We start from the raw sequence: 14,106 nt of genomic DNA, 5'->3' as shown, positions 1-14,106 counted from the left end.
CGCTGTCCAGATATCAGTGATATTATATAGGAACAGTGACATCACCACTCTCCAGATATCAGTGATATTATATAGGAGCAGTGACATCACCGCTCTCCAGATATCAGTGATATTATATAGGAACAGTGACATCACCGCTCTCCAGATATCAGTGATATTATATAGGAGCAGTGACATCACCGCTCTCCAGATATCAGTGATATTATATAGGAGCAGTGACATCACCGCTGTCCAGATATCAGTGATATTATATAGGAGCAGTGACATCACCGCTCTCCAGATATCAGTGATATTATATAGGAACAGTGACATCACCACTCTCCAGATATCAGTGATATTATATAGGAACAGTGACATCACCGCTCTCCAGATATCAGTGATATTATACAGGAGGTGACATCACCGCTGTACAGATATCAGTGATATTATATAGGAGCAGTGACATCACCGCTGTACAGATATTAGTGATATTATACAGGAGCAGTGACATCACCACTCTCCAGATATCAGTGATATTATACAGGAGGTGACATCACCGCTGTCCAGATATCAGTGATATTATACAGGAGCAGTGACATCACCACTGTACAGATATCAGTGATATTATATAGGAGCAGTGACATCACCGCTGTCCAGATATCAGTGATATTATATAGGAGCAGTGACATCACCGCTCTCCAGATATCAGTGATATTATATAGGAGCAGTGACATCACCACTGTACAGATATCAGTGATATTATATAGGAGCAGTGACATCACCGCTGTCCAGATATCAGTGATATTATATAGGAGCAGTGACATCACCGCTGTCCAGATATCAGTGATATTATATAGGAGCAGTGACATCACCGCTCTCCAGATATCAGTGATATTATATAGGAGCAGTGACATCACCACTGTACAGATATCAGTGATATTATATAGGAGCAGTGACATCACCGCTGTCCAGATATCAGTGATATTATATAGGAGCAGTGACATCACCGCTCTCCAGATATCAGTGATATTATATAGGAACAGTGACATCACCACTCTCCAGATATCAGTGATATTATACAGGAGGTGACATCACCGCTGTACAGATATCAGTGATATTATATAGGAGCAGTAACATCACCGCTGTACAGATATTAGTGATATTATATAGGAACAGTGACATCACCGCTCTCCAGATATCAGAGTGGTGACATAATACAGGAGCAGTGACATCACTGATATAATACAGGAGTAGTGACATCACCGCTCTCCAGATATCAGCGATATCATATAGCAGTCACATCTCCAGTCTGCAGAAATATTTTATACTATGTACATACCGCAGTGAGGGGTGAGGGTCTGTCCCGCAGATACCTTGGATTTTCAATCTGTTGATAAAATATGGGATGTTAGATTTGTCACAGTAATCGTGAGATCAGGACAATTAAGGGGTTAACAAGCAACTCTATCCCTGGATCAGAAAACTGCATGATGAGCAGTGGTGTGACATCATCGGTACAAGAGAACTGCTCACAGTGCAATCCCTTCCATACTGACGCGTATCCTGTTCAGAGCACCAACTGTAGGTGGCGCTATAGGTCACCCCGACACAGGAAGAACTGATATACAGACAATGGAGGAGCATTAATTATTGGGTCTTGAAACAGGTGAATATACCAATCAGTAGTCTGGAAAAGCTGAATCATAACCTGTGTGTGAGCTGTAATGGCATCCATATTGGTTATCGCTCAGCTTTATTGACTCCTGGAAGGTTCTACCACCTGGTTTTATAGATGGTGAATGTTGTACTGTATAATAAAGCCATTCAGGACTCTTGGACAGATGGGTGACCCTCCTCCAGTCTGGACAATGTCCTAATTGTTAGAAAGATCATAGGTTCTCATTGAGGGATTCTAGAGATCAGCTGCTATCTACAGGGACACTCAGAACAAGAGGTTCAATCCCCTACAGCGCTTCCACAGGAAAAATGAAATATTACACAAGACAGGTCCTCCAGAGAAGAAAAGCAGCACTGAAACTTGGGATAAAGCATTTGTTAACTCCCCAAAGTCATATGGTGCAGTGGTGTGTGTGGTGGGTTACACCGCCTGCAGGGGAAGGCACCCATCTTTGCTAAAATCCTGAATGACAAATCTAACCTTGTTCACACAAAGGCTTCACAAAGAATCTTCACTTAGAAAAAACAAAGTGTGAAGGATGAAAAGTGGGAGCGGGGAAGGGGTGCCCAGCCAGTCGGCCTCCGTCTGCTCCCAGATGTTCTTTGAAGCACCATGTTCCCACATTGTAATCCCCTCCCCCCGGCTGGAAACACTTCACATTGTATTCATTTATTCCTCTCCAAATTGTCAAAAAACCCACAAAACTATAAAAATACAGAATGCAGCGTCTGCCAAGCCCTCCGCAGAAGTGACAGCGAGTCTGCTGAAGAAAGCGACACGCAACTGTAATGGCACGACCCAGACGGAGGCAATCAGCAAGCAGATGTGCAAGAAAAGGAGCCAGAGACTGAGATGTGCGGGAACCGGATCTGAACTGTGCAGGGATGGGACAGGACAGGGATGGCTGCCAGTGCTGGGACATTACAGGGACTGGGAGGCTGCGGCTTGGTGATCACAACACTACACAATTCCCAGCAATGTCCACCCACTAGTATGAGGAATAATCTCTGTGCACCTGAACCCATCACTCACATCCAGAGCTGCACTCATAATTCTGCCACAGTCACATCACGTTTTATACTTCAGTTACATCTTGAGCTAGAATCACCAATCTGATGTTAAATTACATCTGACACGCCAGTTACATCCAGAGCTGCACTCATAATTCTGTTACATGACGTCTCCAGTCAGTGGGAAACTCTTACTCACTGCTCCCCAGGCTCCCATAAAGCCCAACCTTGTGAGTGCAGCTCTTGGTGTGATTGGAGGAGATGGCTATAAGTAAAGCTCGGTTCTAGGACCAGCCTGATCTTGACATGACAGAGCAGGGAAATATATGCGTTACCCCAAGATTCCAGCTGTTCATGACAGCGTCCAGGTCACTGTCATTGCGACTGCTGGTGAGACGCTTACCACGATCCACCTATAGCCAAAAGACAAGGGCGTTGTCATTCTAATATATCCATTATATCCCCTCATTTACATACAGCACCAGGAGCCATCATTCTACCAGATCCTCAGCAGCAGAATATGGCCCCTGCCCCTAGTCTCAGAAGATGCAGGGTCTTACAGCGCGGACTGGATCAGGGTCATCCTCCTCGGAGCGCAGTGTGGGGCTCTGGGACTTCATCGCCATTGTCCGGCTGTAGGAGTGCTGGAGCCTAGAAGACAAAGTAACATACAATATGGCGGAGAATCGCACACTGTGATGCCACGGCTGTCACCTCTGCACGCTGGCTGAGCAGACCTGCTGCATATATTCCCAGAGAGAATTCCTTGACTACCAGCTAGTATTTTAGGGTCTGCTAGTTACTTTGGTCATGGAAACACCAGTAAAAACCTTACAAGGAGCCGACTGGTTGATGTTTACCACAGTTATATTTAACCTCTAACATGCCATGTCTGTCATTTATATCAAGGCTTCATGAGCATGGTCCTACTGACTGACCAGCAGAACTAATGCCGCAGAGGTTCTGGGGAGCTCCTTTGTCGCCCCCTCTTCATAGATCCCGATCACCAGGACAATAAAAGCAGAGAGATAAGAGAAAGAAGGCAGAATAATGGAGGAATGGACACAGAAATTAGAATGGGGCTGCTGGCTCATCTCTGGAGGGCAGTGCGCCAGATCAAGAGGAGCGAACAGCTCTAGAGAAGTCCTATAGACAACGGAGGAGCATTATGGCAGTCAAAGAGGGAAGTGACAGAACTAGCAACAAGCCAAGTACACATGGCCAACAGGTGTCACTATGCGGGATGACACGGTCACACTGTGTCAGTCATATCATGTCACCTGTAATGTGCCAATGTGCTGAGTACCCCAAATATTCTTTGACAATGTTGCACGGCGGACTATTACCATAATGAAGCGGACGCCACTATCACTGTGAGCTGGAAATATCTATTGATGTTACACGAGAAGACGCCATGTTACTGTAATCTGTAATATACTTATAATGTCACCTGACCACACACAGATAAACGAAGCGCAGTATAAACTGACACGGAAGGCACTGACATCTCTGCGACACCGAACCCTAACTCCAGGCTATCAATAATAAGATATCCCGCTGCTGGATCGGTACTGTATACTACTGAGCAGTGCACTACTGCCATCTGGTGGTCACAACACTAGTGGACACAGGTAGAAAACCAACTCACATCATCCCAGGAGGTCATAATCTAATCTGTGATCTATGTCCTAGGTAACTGATAATCCCCTTACAAAACCTCTTCCATATTGGAAAGTTGTAGAGTGTCAGTCTTTACTGCAGTTGAATTGTGCAGAGCAGGGAATTGTGGGAGGACACAAATAAGATCAATAACCAGGTGTTCCCTGAGGTGGGGCAGATGAGGGTCTCCAGATTTATGTGAATTCCTGTATAGTTATCTCTCTGAAATGCTCTCCCTCCAGTCCAGATAGTTTGTTACAATGTATCAGTACAAGGAACAGTAGTGGATCAGTCTGGAAATTGCAGATGGTTGTGTAGACTGAACAAACTCTCATGAGAAATATTTTGTCTGCATTTACTGACAGCAAACAGGAAAATGACAACACAATGTGGTATTAGTGCGCTGCAGGATGTCTTCTCACACTGAAGACGCTGTACCGGCCCTTTAAGACTCTCTGTACATAACACTGTATGTCCTGGCAGTGAAACACAGCAAGTGTCAAAACACAAAGTGTCTGAACAAGAAAAGAACATAATAAATATAAGCTGACACGACAGGATGAGTGACGACGGCGGCGGTGCAATTTACCAGACGGTGAGAAATTATTCACTATGAAAAATGTCCACGTGTCACACATTATAGTGCTAGCAACAGCGCAGGGAGCCAAAACATATGTTCTGTTCCTGATACTGTCACCAGGGGGCGCTGCATGGTAGTCACAGCCTAGCAAGGAACGACTCTACTGGGAGACAAAGTACAGACATGTTCTATCCTTGGGCGGACACAGGCAGCGCTGCATGGTGATTACAGCCTCGGAGGGCAACACTGCAGAGAGACAAAGCATGCAGACATATTCCATTCCTGATACTGTCAATAGGGGGCGCTGCATGGTAGTCATAGCCTAGAAGGGGACCCTGCAGGAAGACACAGTGCATAGTCTTGTTCTAGCCGGAGGTGGTCATCAGGGGGCAACACTGCAATGAGTAGTCAAGTTCTATCCTAAGGCGGTCACTAGGGGGCGCTGCATGATAGTCACAGCCTAGAAGGAGACAACACTTCAGGGAGAGGCAGTGTGTAATCACGTTCTATCCTGAGGCGGTCACTAGGGGGAGCTGCATGATAGTCACAGCCTAGAAGGAGACAACACTTCAGGGAGAGGCAGTGTGTAATCACGTTCTATCCTGAGGCGGTCACTAGGGGGCGCTGCATGATAGTCACAGCCTAGAAGGAGACAACACTTCAGGGAGAGGCAGTGTGTAATCACGTTCTATCTTGAGGCGGTCACTAGGGGGTGCTGCATGATAGTCACAGCCTAGAAGGAGACAACACTTCAGGGAGAGGCAGTGTGTAATCACGTTCTATCCTGAGGCGGTCACTGGGGGGCGCTGCATGATAGTCACAGCCTAGAAGGAGACAACACTTCAGGGAGAGGCAGTGTGTAATCACGTTCTATCCTGAGGCAGTCACCAGGGGGAACTGTATATTATTGAAAATTTGGAAGGGGAAGACTACAAAAAGATTCAGTGCGTTGTCATAATCTTTACACGAGCTGCCACCAGAAGGCACTGCATGCTAGACACAGCCTAGGACAGGGGCCAGCAACCTTCAACACTCCAGATGCTGTGAAACTACAACTCCCAGCATGCTCCATTCACTTCCATGGGAGTTCCAACAACAGCAGAGCAAGTATGCATGCTGGGAGTTGTAGTTTTACAACACCTGGAGAGCCAAAGGTTGCCTACCCCTGTCCTAGGAGGTGAATGCAGAGTATAGCCGTATTCTATTGATCTAATGGGGCTGTCACTAGGGGGCACCATCTGTAGCAAGAGCTGTTCAAGTACTGAAAGTCACATGTGGCAAGCAATTTCATTATGTTTTCTGGAGCTCAGGAGTTGCGGCCCGGCTGGCGGCCACACTGTGGTTCAGACGTCTGGCTGTATAGTCTGGGCTATGCTGTTTGTCTGCTGGTGGCTGAGCTGTCTATCCCCCATTCTTTGCACTGCAGCTCTGCTAAGATATGCACAAGCTCAGTCAGTGGATAAACAACAGATCTACAGTGTGGACACCTACCTGTCTGGTGATGTGACAGACATTGACACCTCCCTTGGTGATAACTTAAAGGACTCCTCAGCTTTAGACTCCAGTTCTCCCTGCACCCAGTCCGGTAGACCCCCAGAAGCAGCACTGTGAAACCGCGGAGCATTGGGCTCATCAAAATAGATGGACTGCCAAACAAGAAGGGGTTAAATCAGATCAAGGGAATCATGAGAACCGAAAAGTATACAGGCGCTGTTTTATATATCCTGTGTGAGCTGTACCATACACCGTATACAGGAGCTATTTCATGTATGCTATGTGCACTATATAATACACCGTATACAGGAGCTATTTCATGTATGCTATGTGCACTATATAATACACAGTATACAGGAGCTATTTCATGTATGCTATGTGCACTATATAATACACAGTATACAGGGGCTATTTCATGTATGCTATGTGCACTATATAATACACAGTATACAGGAGCTGTTTCATGTATGCTATGTGCACTATATAATACACAGTATACAGGGGCAGTGTCATGTATGCTATGTGCACTATATAATACACAGTATACAGGAGCTGTTTCATGTATGCTATGTGCACTATATAATACACAGTATACAGGAGCTATTTCATGTATGCTATGTGCACTATATAATACACAGTATACAGGAGCTATTTCATGTATGCTATGTGCACTATATAATACACCGTATACAGGAGCTATTTCATGTATGCTATGTGCACTATATAATACACAGTATACAGGGGCTATTTCATGTATGCTATGTGCACTATATAATACACAGTATACAGGAGCTGTTTCATGTATGCTATGTGCACTATATAATACACAGTATACAGGGGCAGTGTCATGTATGCTATGTGCACTATATAATACACAGTATACAGGAGCTGTTTCATGTATGCTATGTGCACTATATAATACACAGTATACAGGAGCTATTTCATGTATGCTATGTGCACTATATAATACACAGTATACAGGGGCTGTTTCATGTATGCTATGTGCACTATATAATACACCGTATACAGGAGCTATTTCATGTATGCTATGTGCACTATATAATACACAGTATACAGGAGCTATTTCATGTATGCTATGTGCACTATATAATACACAGTATACAGGGGCTATTTCATGTATGCTATGTGCACTATATAATACACAGTATACAGGAGCTGTTTCATGTATGCTATGTGCACTATATAATACACAGTATACAGGGGCAGTGTCATGTATGCTATGTGCACTATATAATACACAGTATACAGGAGCTGTTTCATGTATGCTATGTGCACTATATAATACACAGTATACAGGAGCTATTTCATGTATGCTATGTGCACTATATAATACACAGTATACAGGAGCTATTTCATGTATGCTATGTGCACTATATAATACACAGTATACAGGAGCTATTTCATGTATGCTATGTGCACTATATAATACACAGTATACAGGAGCTGTTTCATGTATGCTATGTGCACTATATAATACACAGTATACAGGGGCAGTGTCATGTATGCTATGTGCACTATATAATACACAGTATACAGGAGCTGTGTCATGTATGCTATGTGCACTATATAATACACAGTATACAGGAGCTATTTCATGTATGCTATGTGCACTATATAATACACAGTATACAGGAGCTATTTCATGTATGCTATGTGCACTATATAATACACAGTATACAGGGGCTGTGTCATGTATGCTATATGCACTATATAATACACAGTATACAGGGGCTATTTCATGTATGCTATGTGCACTATATAATACACAGTATACAGGGGCTATTTCATGTATGCTATGTGCACTATATAATACACAGTATACAGGGGCTATTTCATGTATGCCATGTGCACTATATAATACACAGTATACAGGGGCTATTTCATGTATGCTATGTGCACTATATAATACACAGTATACAGGGGCTACTTCATGTATGATATGTGCACTATATAATACACAGTATACAGGGGCTGTGTCATGTATGCTATGTGCACTATATAATACACAGTATACAGGGGCTATTTCATGTATGCTATGTGCACTATATAATACACAGTATACAGGGGCTGTTTCATGTATGCTATGTGCACTATATAATACACAGTATACAGGGGGCTGCTTCATGTATGCTATGTGCACTATATAATACACAGTATACAGGGGCAGTGTCATGTATGCTATGTGCACTACAGAATACACAGTATACAGGGGCTGTGTCATGTATGCTATGTGCACTATATAATACACCGTATACAGGCGCTGTTTCATGTATGCTATGTGCACTATATAATACACAGTATACAGGGGCTGTGTCATGTATGCTATGTGCACTATATAATACACAGTATACAGGAGCTATTTCATGTATGCTATGTGCACTATATAATACACAGTATACAGGAGCTATTTCATGTATGCTATGTGCACTATATAATACACAGTATACAGGAGCTATTTCATGTATGCTATGTGCACTATATAATACACAGTATACAGGGGCTGTGTCATGTATGCTATGTGCACTATATAATACACAGTATACAGGAGCTATTTCATGTATGCTATGTGCACTATATAATACACAGTATACAGGAGCTATTTCATGTATGCTATGTGCACTATATAATACACAGTATACAGGGGCTATTTCATGTATGCTATGTGCACTATATAATACACAGTATACAGGGGCTGTTTCATGTATGCTATGTGCACTATATAATACACAGTATACAGGGGCTATTTCATGTATGCTATGTGCACTATATAATACACAGTATACAGGAGCTGTTTCATGTATGCTATGTGCACTATATAATACACAGTATACAGGGGCTGTGTCATGTATGCTATGTGCACTATATAATACACAGTAAACAGGAGCTATTTCATGTATGCTATGTGCACTATATAATACACAGTATACAGGGGGCTGCTTCATGTATGCTATGTGCACTATATAATACACAGTATACAGGGGCTGTGTCATGTATGCTATGTGCACTATATAATACACAGTATACAGGAGCTATTTCATGTATGCTATGTGCACTATATAATACACAGTATACAGGAGCTATTTCATGTATGCTATGTGCACTATATAATACACAGTATACAGGGGCTGTGTCATGTATGCTATGTGCACTATATAATACACAGTATACAGGAGCTGTTTCATGTATGCTATGTGCACTATATAATACACAGTATACAGGAGCTATTTCATGTATGCTATGTGCACTATATAATACACAGTATACAGGGGCTATTTCATGTATGCTATGTGCACTATATAATACACAGTATACAGGGGCTGTGTCATGTATGCTATGTGCACTATATAATACACAGTATACAGGGGCTATTTCATGTATGCTATGTGCACTATATAATACACAGTATACAGGGGCTATTTCATGTATGCTATGTGCACTATATAATACACAGTATACAGGGGCTGTTTCATGTATGCTATGTGCACTATATAATACACAGTATACAGGGGCAGTGTCATGTATGCTATGTGAACTATATAATACACAGTATACAGGGGCTGTTTCATGTATGCTATGTGCACTATATAATACACAGTATACAGGAGCTATTTCATGTATGCTATGTGCACTATATAATACACAGTATACAGGGGCTATTTCATGTATGCTATGTGCACTATATAATACACAGTATACAGGGGCTGTTTCATGTATGCTATGTGCACTATATAATACACAGTATACAGGGGCTATTTCATGTATGCTATGTGCACTATATAATACACAGTATACAGGGGCTATTTCATGTATGCTATGTGCACTATATAATACACAGTATACAGGAGCTATTTCATGTATGCTATGTGCACTATATAATACACAGTATACAGGAGCTATTTCATGTATACTATGTGCACTATATAATACACAGTATACAGGGGGCTGCTTCATGTATGCTATGTGCACTATATAATACACAGTATACAGGGGCTGTGTCATGTATGCTATGTGCACTATATAATACACAGTATACAGGGGCTGTGTCATGTATGCTATGTGCACTATATAATACACAGTATACAGGAGCTGTTTCATGTATGCTATGTGCACTACATAATACACAGTATACAGGAGCTATTTCATGTATGCTATGTGCACTATATAATACACAGTATACAGGGGCTATTTCATGTATGCTATGTGCACTATATAATACACAGTATACAGGGGCTATTTCATGTATGCTATGTGCACTATATAATACACAGTATACGGGGGCTATTTCATGTATGCTATGTGCACTATATAATACACAGTATACAGGAGCTATTTCATGTATGCTATGTGCACTATATAATACACAGTATACAGGGGCTATTTCATGTATGCTATGTGCACTATATAATACACAGTATACAGGGGCTGTGTCATGTATGCTATGTGCACTATATAATACACAGTATACAGGGGCTGTTTCATGTATGCTATGTGCACTATATAATACACAGTATACGGGGGCTATTTCATGTATGCTATGTGCACTATATAATACACAGTATACAGGAGCTATTTCATGTATGCTATGTGCACTATATAATACACAGTATACAGGGGCTATTTCATGTATGCTATGTGCACTATATAATACACAGTATACAGGGGCTGTTTCATGTATGCTATGTGCACTATATAATACACAGTATACAGGGGCTGTTTCATGTATGCTATGTGCACTATATAATACACAGTATACAGGGGCTATTTCATGTATGCTATGTGCACTATATAATACACAGTATACAGGAGCTATTTCATGTATGCTATGTGCACTATATAATACACAGTATACAGGAGCTGTTTCATGTATGCTATGTGCACTATATAATACACAGTATACAGGGGCTGTTTCATGTATGCTATGTGCACTATATAATACACAGTATACAGGAGCTATTTCATGTGTGCTATGTGCACTATATAATACACAGTATACAGGGGCTATTTCATGTATGCTATGCGCACTATATAATACACAGTATACAGGGGCTGTTTCATGTATGCTATGTGCACTATATAATACACAGTATACAGGAGCTATTTCATGTATGCTATGTGCACTATATAATACACAGTATACAGGAGCTATTTCATGTATGCTATGTGCACTATATAATACACAGTATACAGGGGCTATTTCATGTATGCTATGTGCACTATATAATACACAGTATACAGGGGCTGCTTCATGTATGCTATGTGCACTATATAATACACAGTATACAGGGGCTGTGTCATGTATGCTATGTGCACTATATAATACACAGTATACAGGGGCTATTTCATGTATGCTATGTGCACTATATAATACACAGTATACAGGGGCTGCTTCATGTATGCTATGTGCACTATATAATACACAGTATACAGGGGCTGTGTCATGTATGCTATGTGCACTATATAATACACAGTATACAGGGGCTATTTCATGTATGCTATGTGCACTATATAATACACAGTATACAGGGGGCTGCTTCATGTATGCTATGTGCACTATATAATACACAGTATACAGGGGCTGTGTCATGTATGCTATGTGCACTATATAATACACAGTATACAGGAGCTATTTCATGTATGCTATGTGCACTATATAATACACAGTATACAGGGGCTGTGTCATGTATGCTATGTGCACTATATAATACACAGTATACAGGGGCTGTTTCATGTATGCTATGTGCACTATATAATACACAGTATACAGGAGCTATTTCATGTATGCTATGTGCACTATATAATACACAGTATACAGGAGCTATTTCATGTATGCTATGTGCACTATATAATACACAGTATACAGGAGCTATTTCATGTATGCTATGTGCACTATATAATACACAGTATACAGGGGCTATTTCATGTATGCTATGTGCACTATATAATACACAGTATACAGGGGCTGCTTCATGTATGCTATGTGCACTATATAATACACAGTATACAGGGGCTGTGTCATGTATGCTATGTGCACTATATAATACACAGTATACAGGGGCTATTTCATGTATGCTATGTGCACTATATAATACACAGTATACAGGGGGCTGCTTCATGTATGCTATGTGCACTATATAATACACAGTATACAGGGGCTGTGTCATGTATGCTATGTGCACTATATAATACACAGTATACAGGAGCTATTTCATGTATGCTATGTGCACTATATAATACACAGTATACAGGGGCTGTGTCATGTATGCTATGTGCACTATATAATACACAGTATACAGGGGCTGTGTCATGTATGCTATGTGCACTATATAATACACAGTATACAGGGGCTGTGTCATGTATGCTATGTGCACTATATAATACACCGTATACAGGCGCTGTTTTATGTATGCTATGTGCACTATATAATACACAGTATACAGGAGCTATTTCATGTATGCTATGTGCACTATATAATACACAGTATACAGGAGCTATTTCATGTATGCTATGTGCACTATATAATACACAGTATACAGGAGCTATTTCATGTATGCTATGTGCACTATATAATACACAGTATACAGGAGCTATTTCATGTATGCTATGTGCACTATATAATACACAGTATAAGATAAGATAAGATAATCCTTTAATAGTCCCACCTTGGGGAAATTTCAGCGTGTTACAGCAGCATAGTAATACAGATACAGGATAATACAGAGTAATATGTTACAGACGTAGACACAGATAACCTGAGAAGAGAAGATATACTAGGAGTCCATGGCAGCTAAGGAAAAACAGAAGAGAAAGAGGAAGACCTCATGATCATCCTCATAATCATTAGTTCTCTGTGCGGAGAGCTCTTCGTTTGGTCTGATGTAGATTATACAGCCTGGTCGCGGTTGGAAGGAAGGACCTGCGATAGCGCTCCTTCTCACACTTGGGGTGAAGCAGACGGTCGCTTACAGTGCTGCCAAGTCCCATCAGGGTCCCATACATGGGGTGGGATTTGTTCCCCCGCATGGAGGTCACCACAGACAGTATCCTTCTGTCACCCACCACCTGTACTGGGTCCAAGGGGCTCCCCAGGACAGAGCTGGCCCTCCTGATCAGCCTGTCAAGTCTATTTCTGTCCCTGGTTGATATACTGCTTCCCCAGCAGGCCACACCGAAAAAGATGGCTGAGGCAACCACAGAGTTGAAGAAGGCCCTAAGAAGTGTCCCCCGGACTCCGAAGGCCCTCAGCCTCCTGAGCAGGTAGAGTCTGCTGTGGCCCTTTCTGTGCAGCGCCTCCAGGTGATCAGCCCAGTCTAGTTTATTATTGAGGAGCACGCCCAGGTACTTATAGGTCCTGACTATCTCAATACATGTTCCTTGGATCTCCACCGGGGATCTGTTTCAGGAGCTGTTTCATGTATGCTATGTGCACTATATAATACACAGTATACAGGGGCTGTGTCATGTATGCTATGTGCACTATATAATACACAGTATACAGGGGCTATTTCATGTATGCTATGTGCACTATATAATACACAGTATACAGGGGCTGTGTCATGTATGCTATGTGCACTATATAATACACAGTATACAGGAGCTGTTTCATGTATGCTATGTGCACTATATAATACACAGTATACAGGAGCTATTTCATGTATGCTATGTGCACTATATAATACACAGTATAC

At 41.8% G+C, this 14,106-nt stretch overlaps 1 protein-coding gene across 1 annotated transcript in view; it reads right to left on the bottom strand.

Annotated features, from left to right (window-relative positions):
• CEP112 (centrosomal protein 112) overlaps positions 1-14,106 on the bottom strand; it is a 78,101-nt gene that overhangs the window by 57,273 nt on the left and 6,722 nt on the right. The window contains exons 4-7 of the mRNA XM_075279571.1: positions 6,398-6,552; positions 3,228-3,318; positions 3,003-3,080; positions 1,319-1,366 (exon numbers count right to left, since the gene is read on the bottom strand). Coding sequence (XP_075135672.1) covers positions 1,319-1,366; positions 3,003-3,080; positions 3,228-3,318; positions 6,398-6,552 — 372 coding nt within the window. The remainder of the gene's footprint in view (positions 1-1,318; positions 1,367-3,002; positions 3,081-3,227; positions 3,319-6,397; positions 6,553-14,106) is intronic.

This window comes from Leptodactylus fuscus, chromosome 6 (assembly GCF_031893055.1).
Source record: "Leptodactylus fuscus isolate aLepFus1 chromosome 6, aLepFus1.hap2, whole genome shotgun sequence".
In the NCBI taxonomy this organism is placed as follows: Eukaryota; Metazoa; Chordata; class Amphibia; order Anura; family Leptodactylidae; genus Leptodactylus; species Leptodactylus fuscus.
This window is presented reverse-complemented; position numbering and strand designations above follow the sequence as displayed.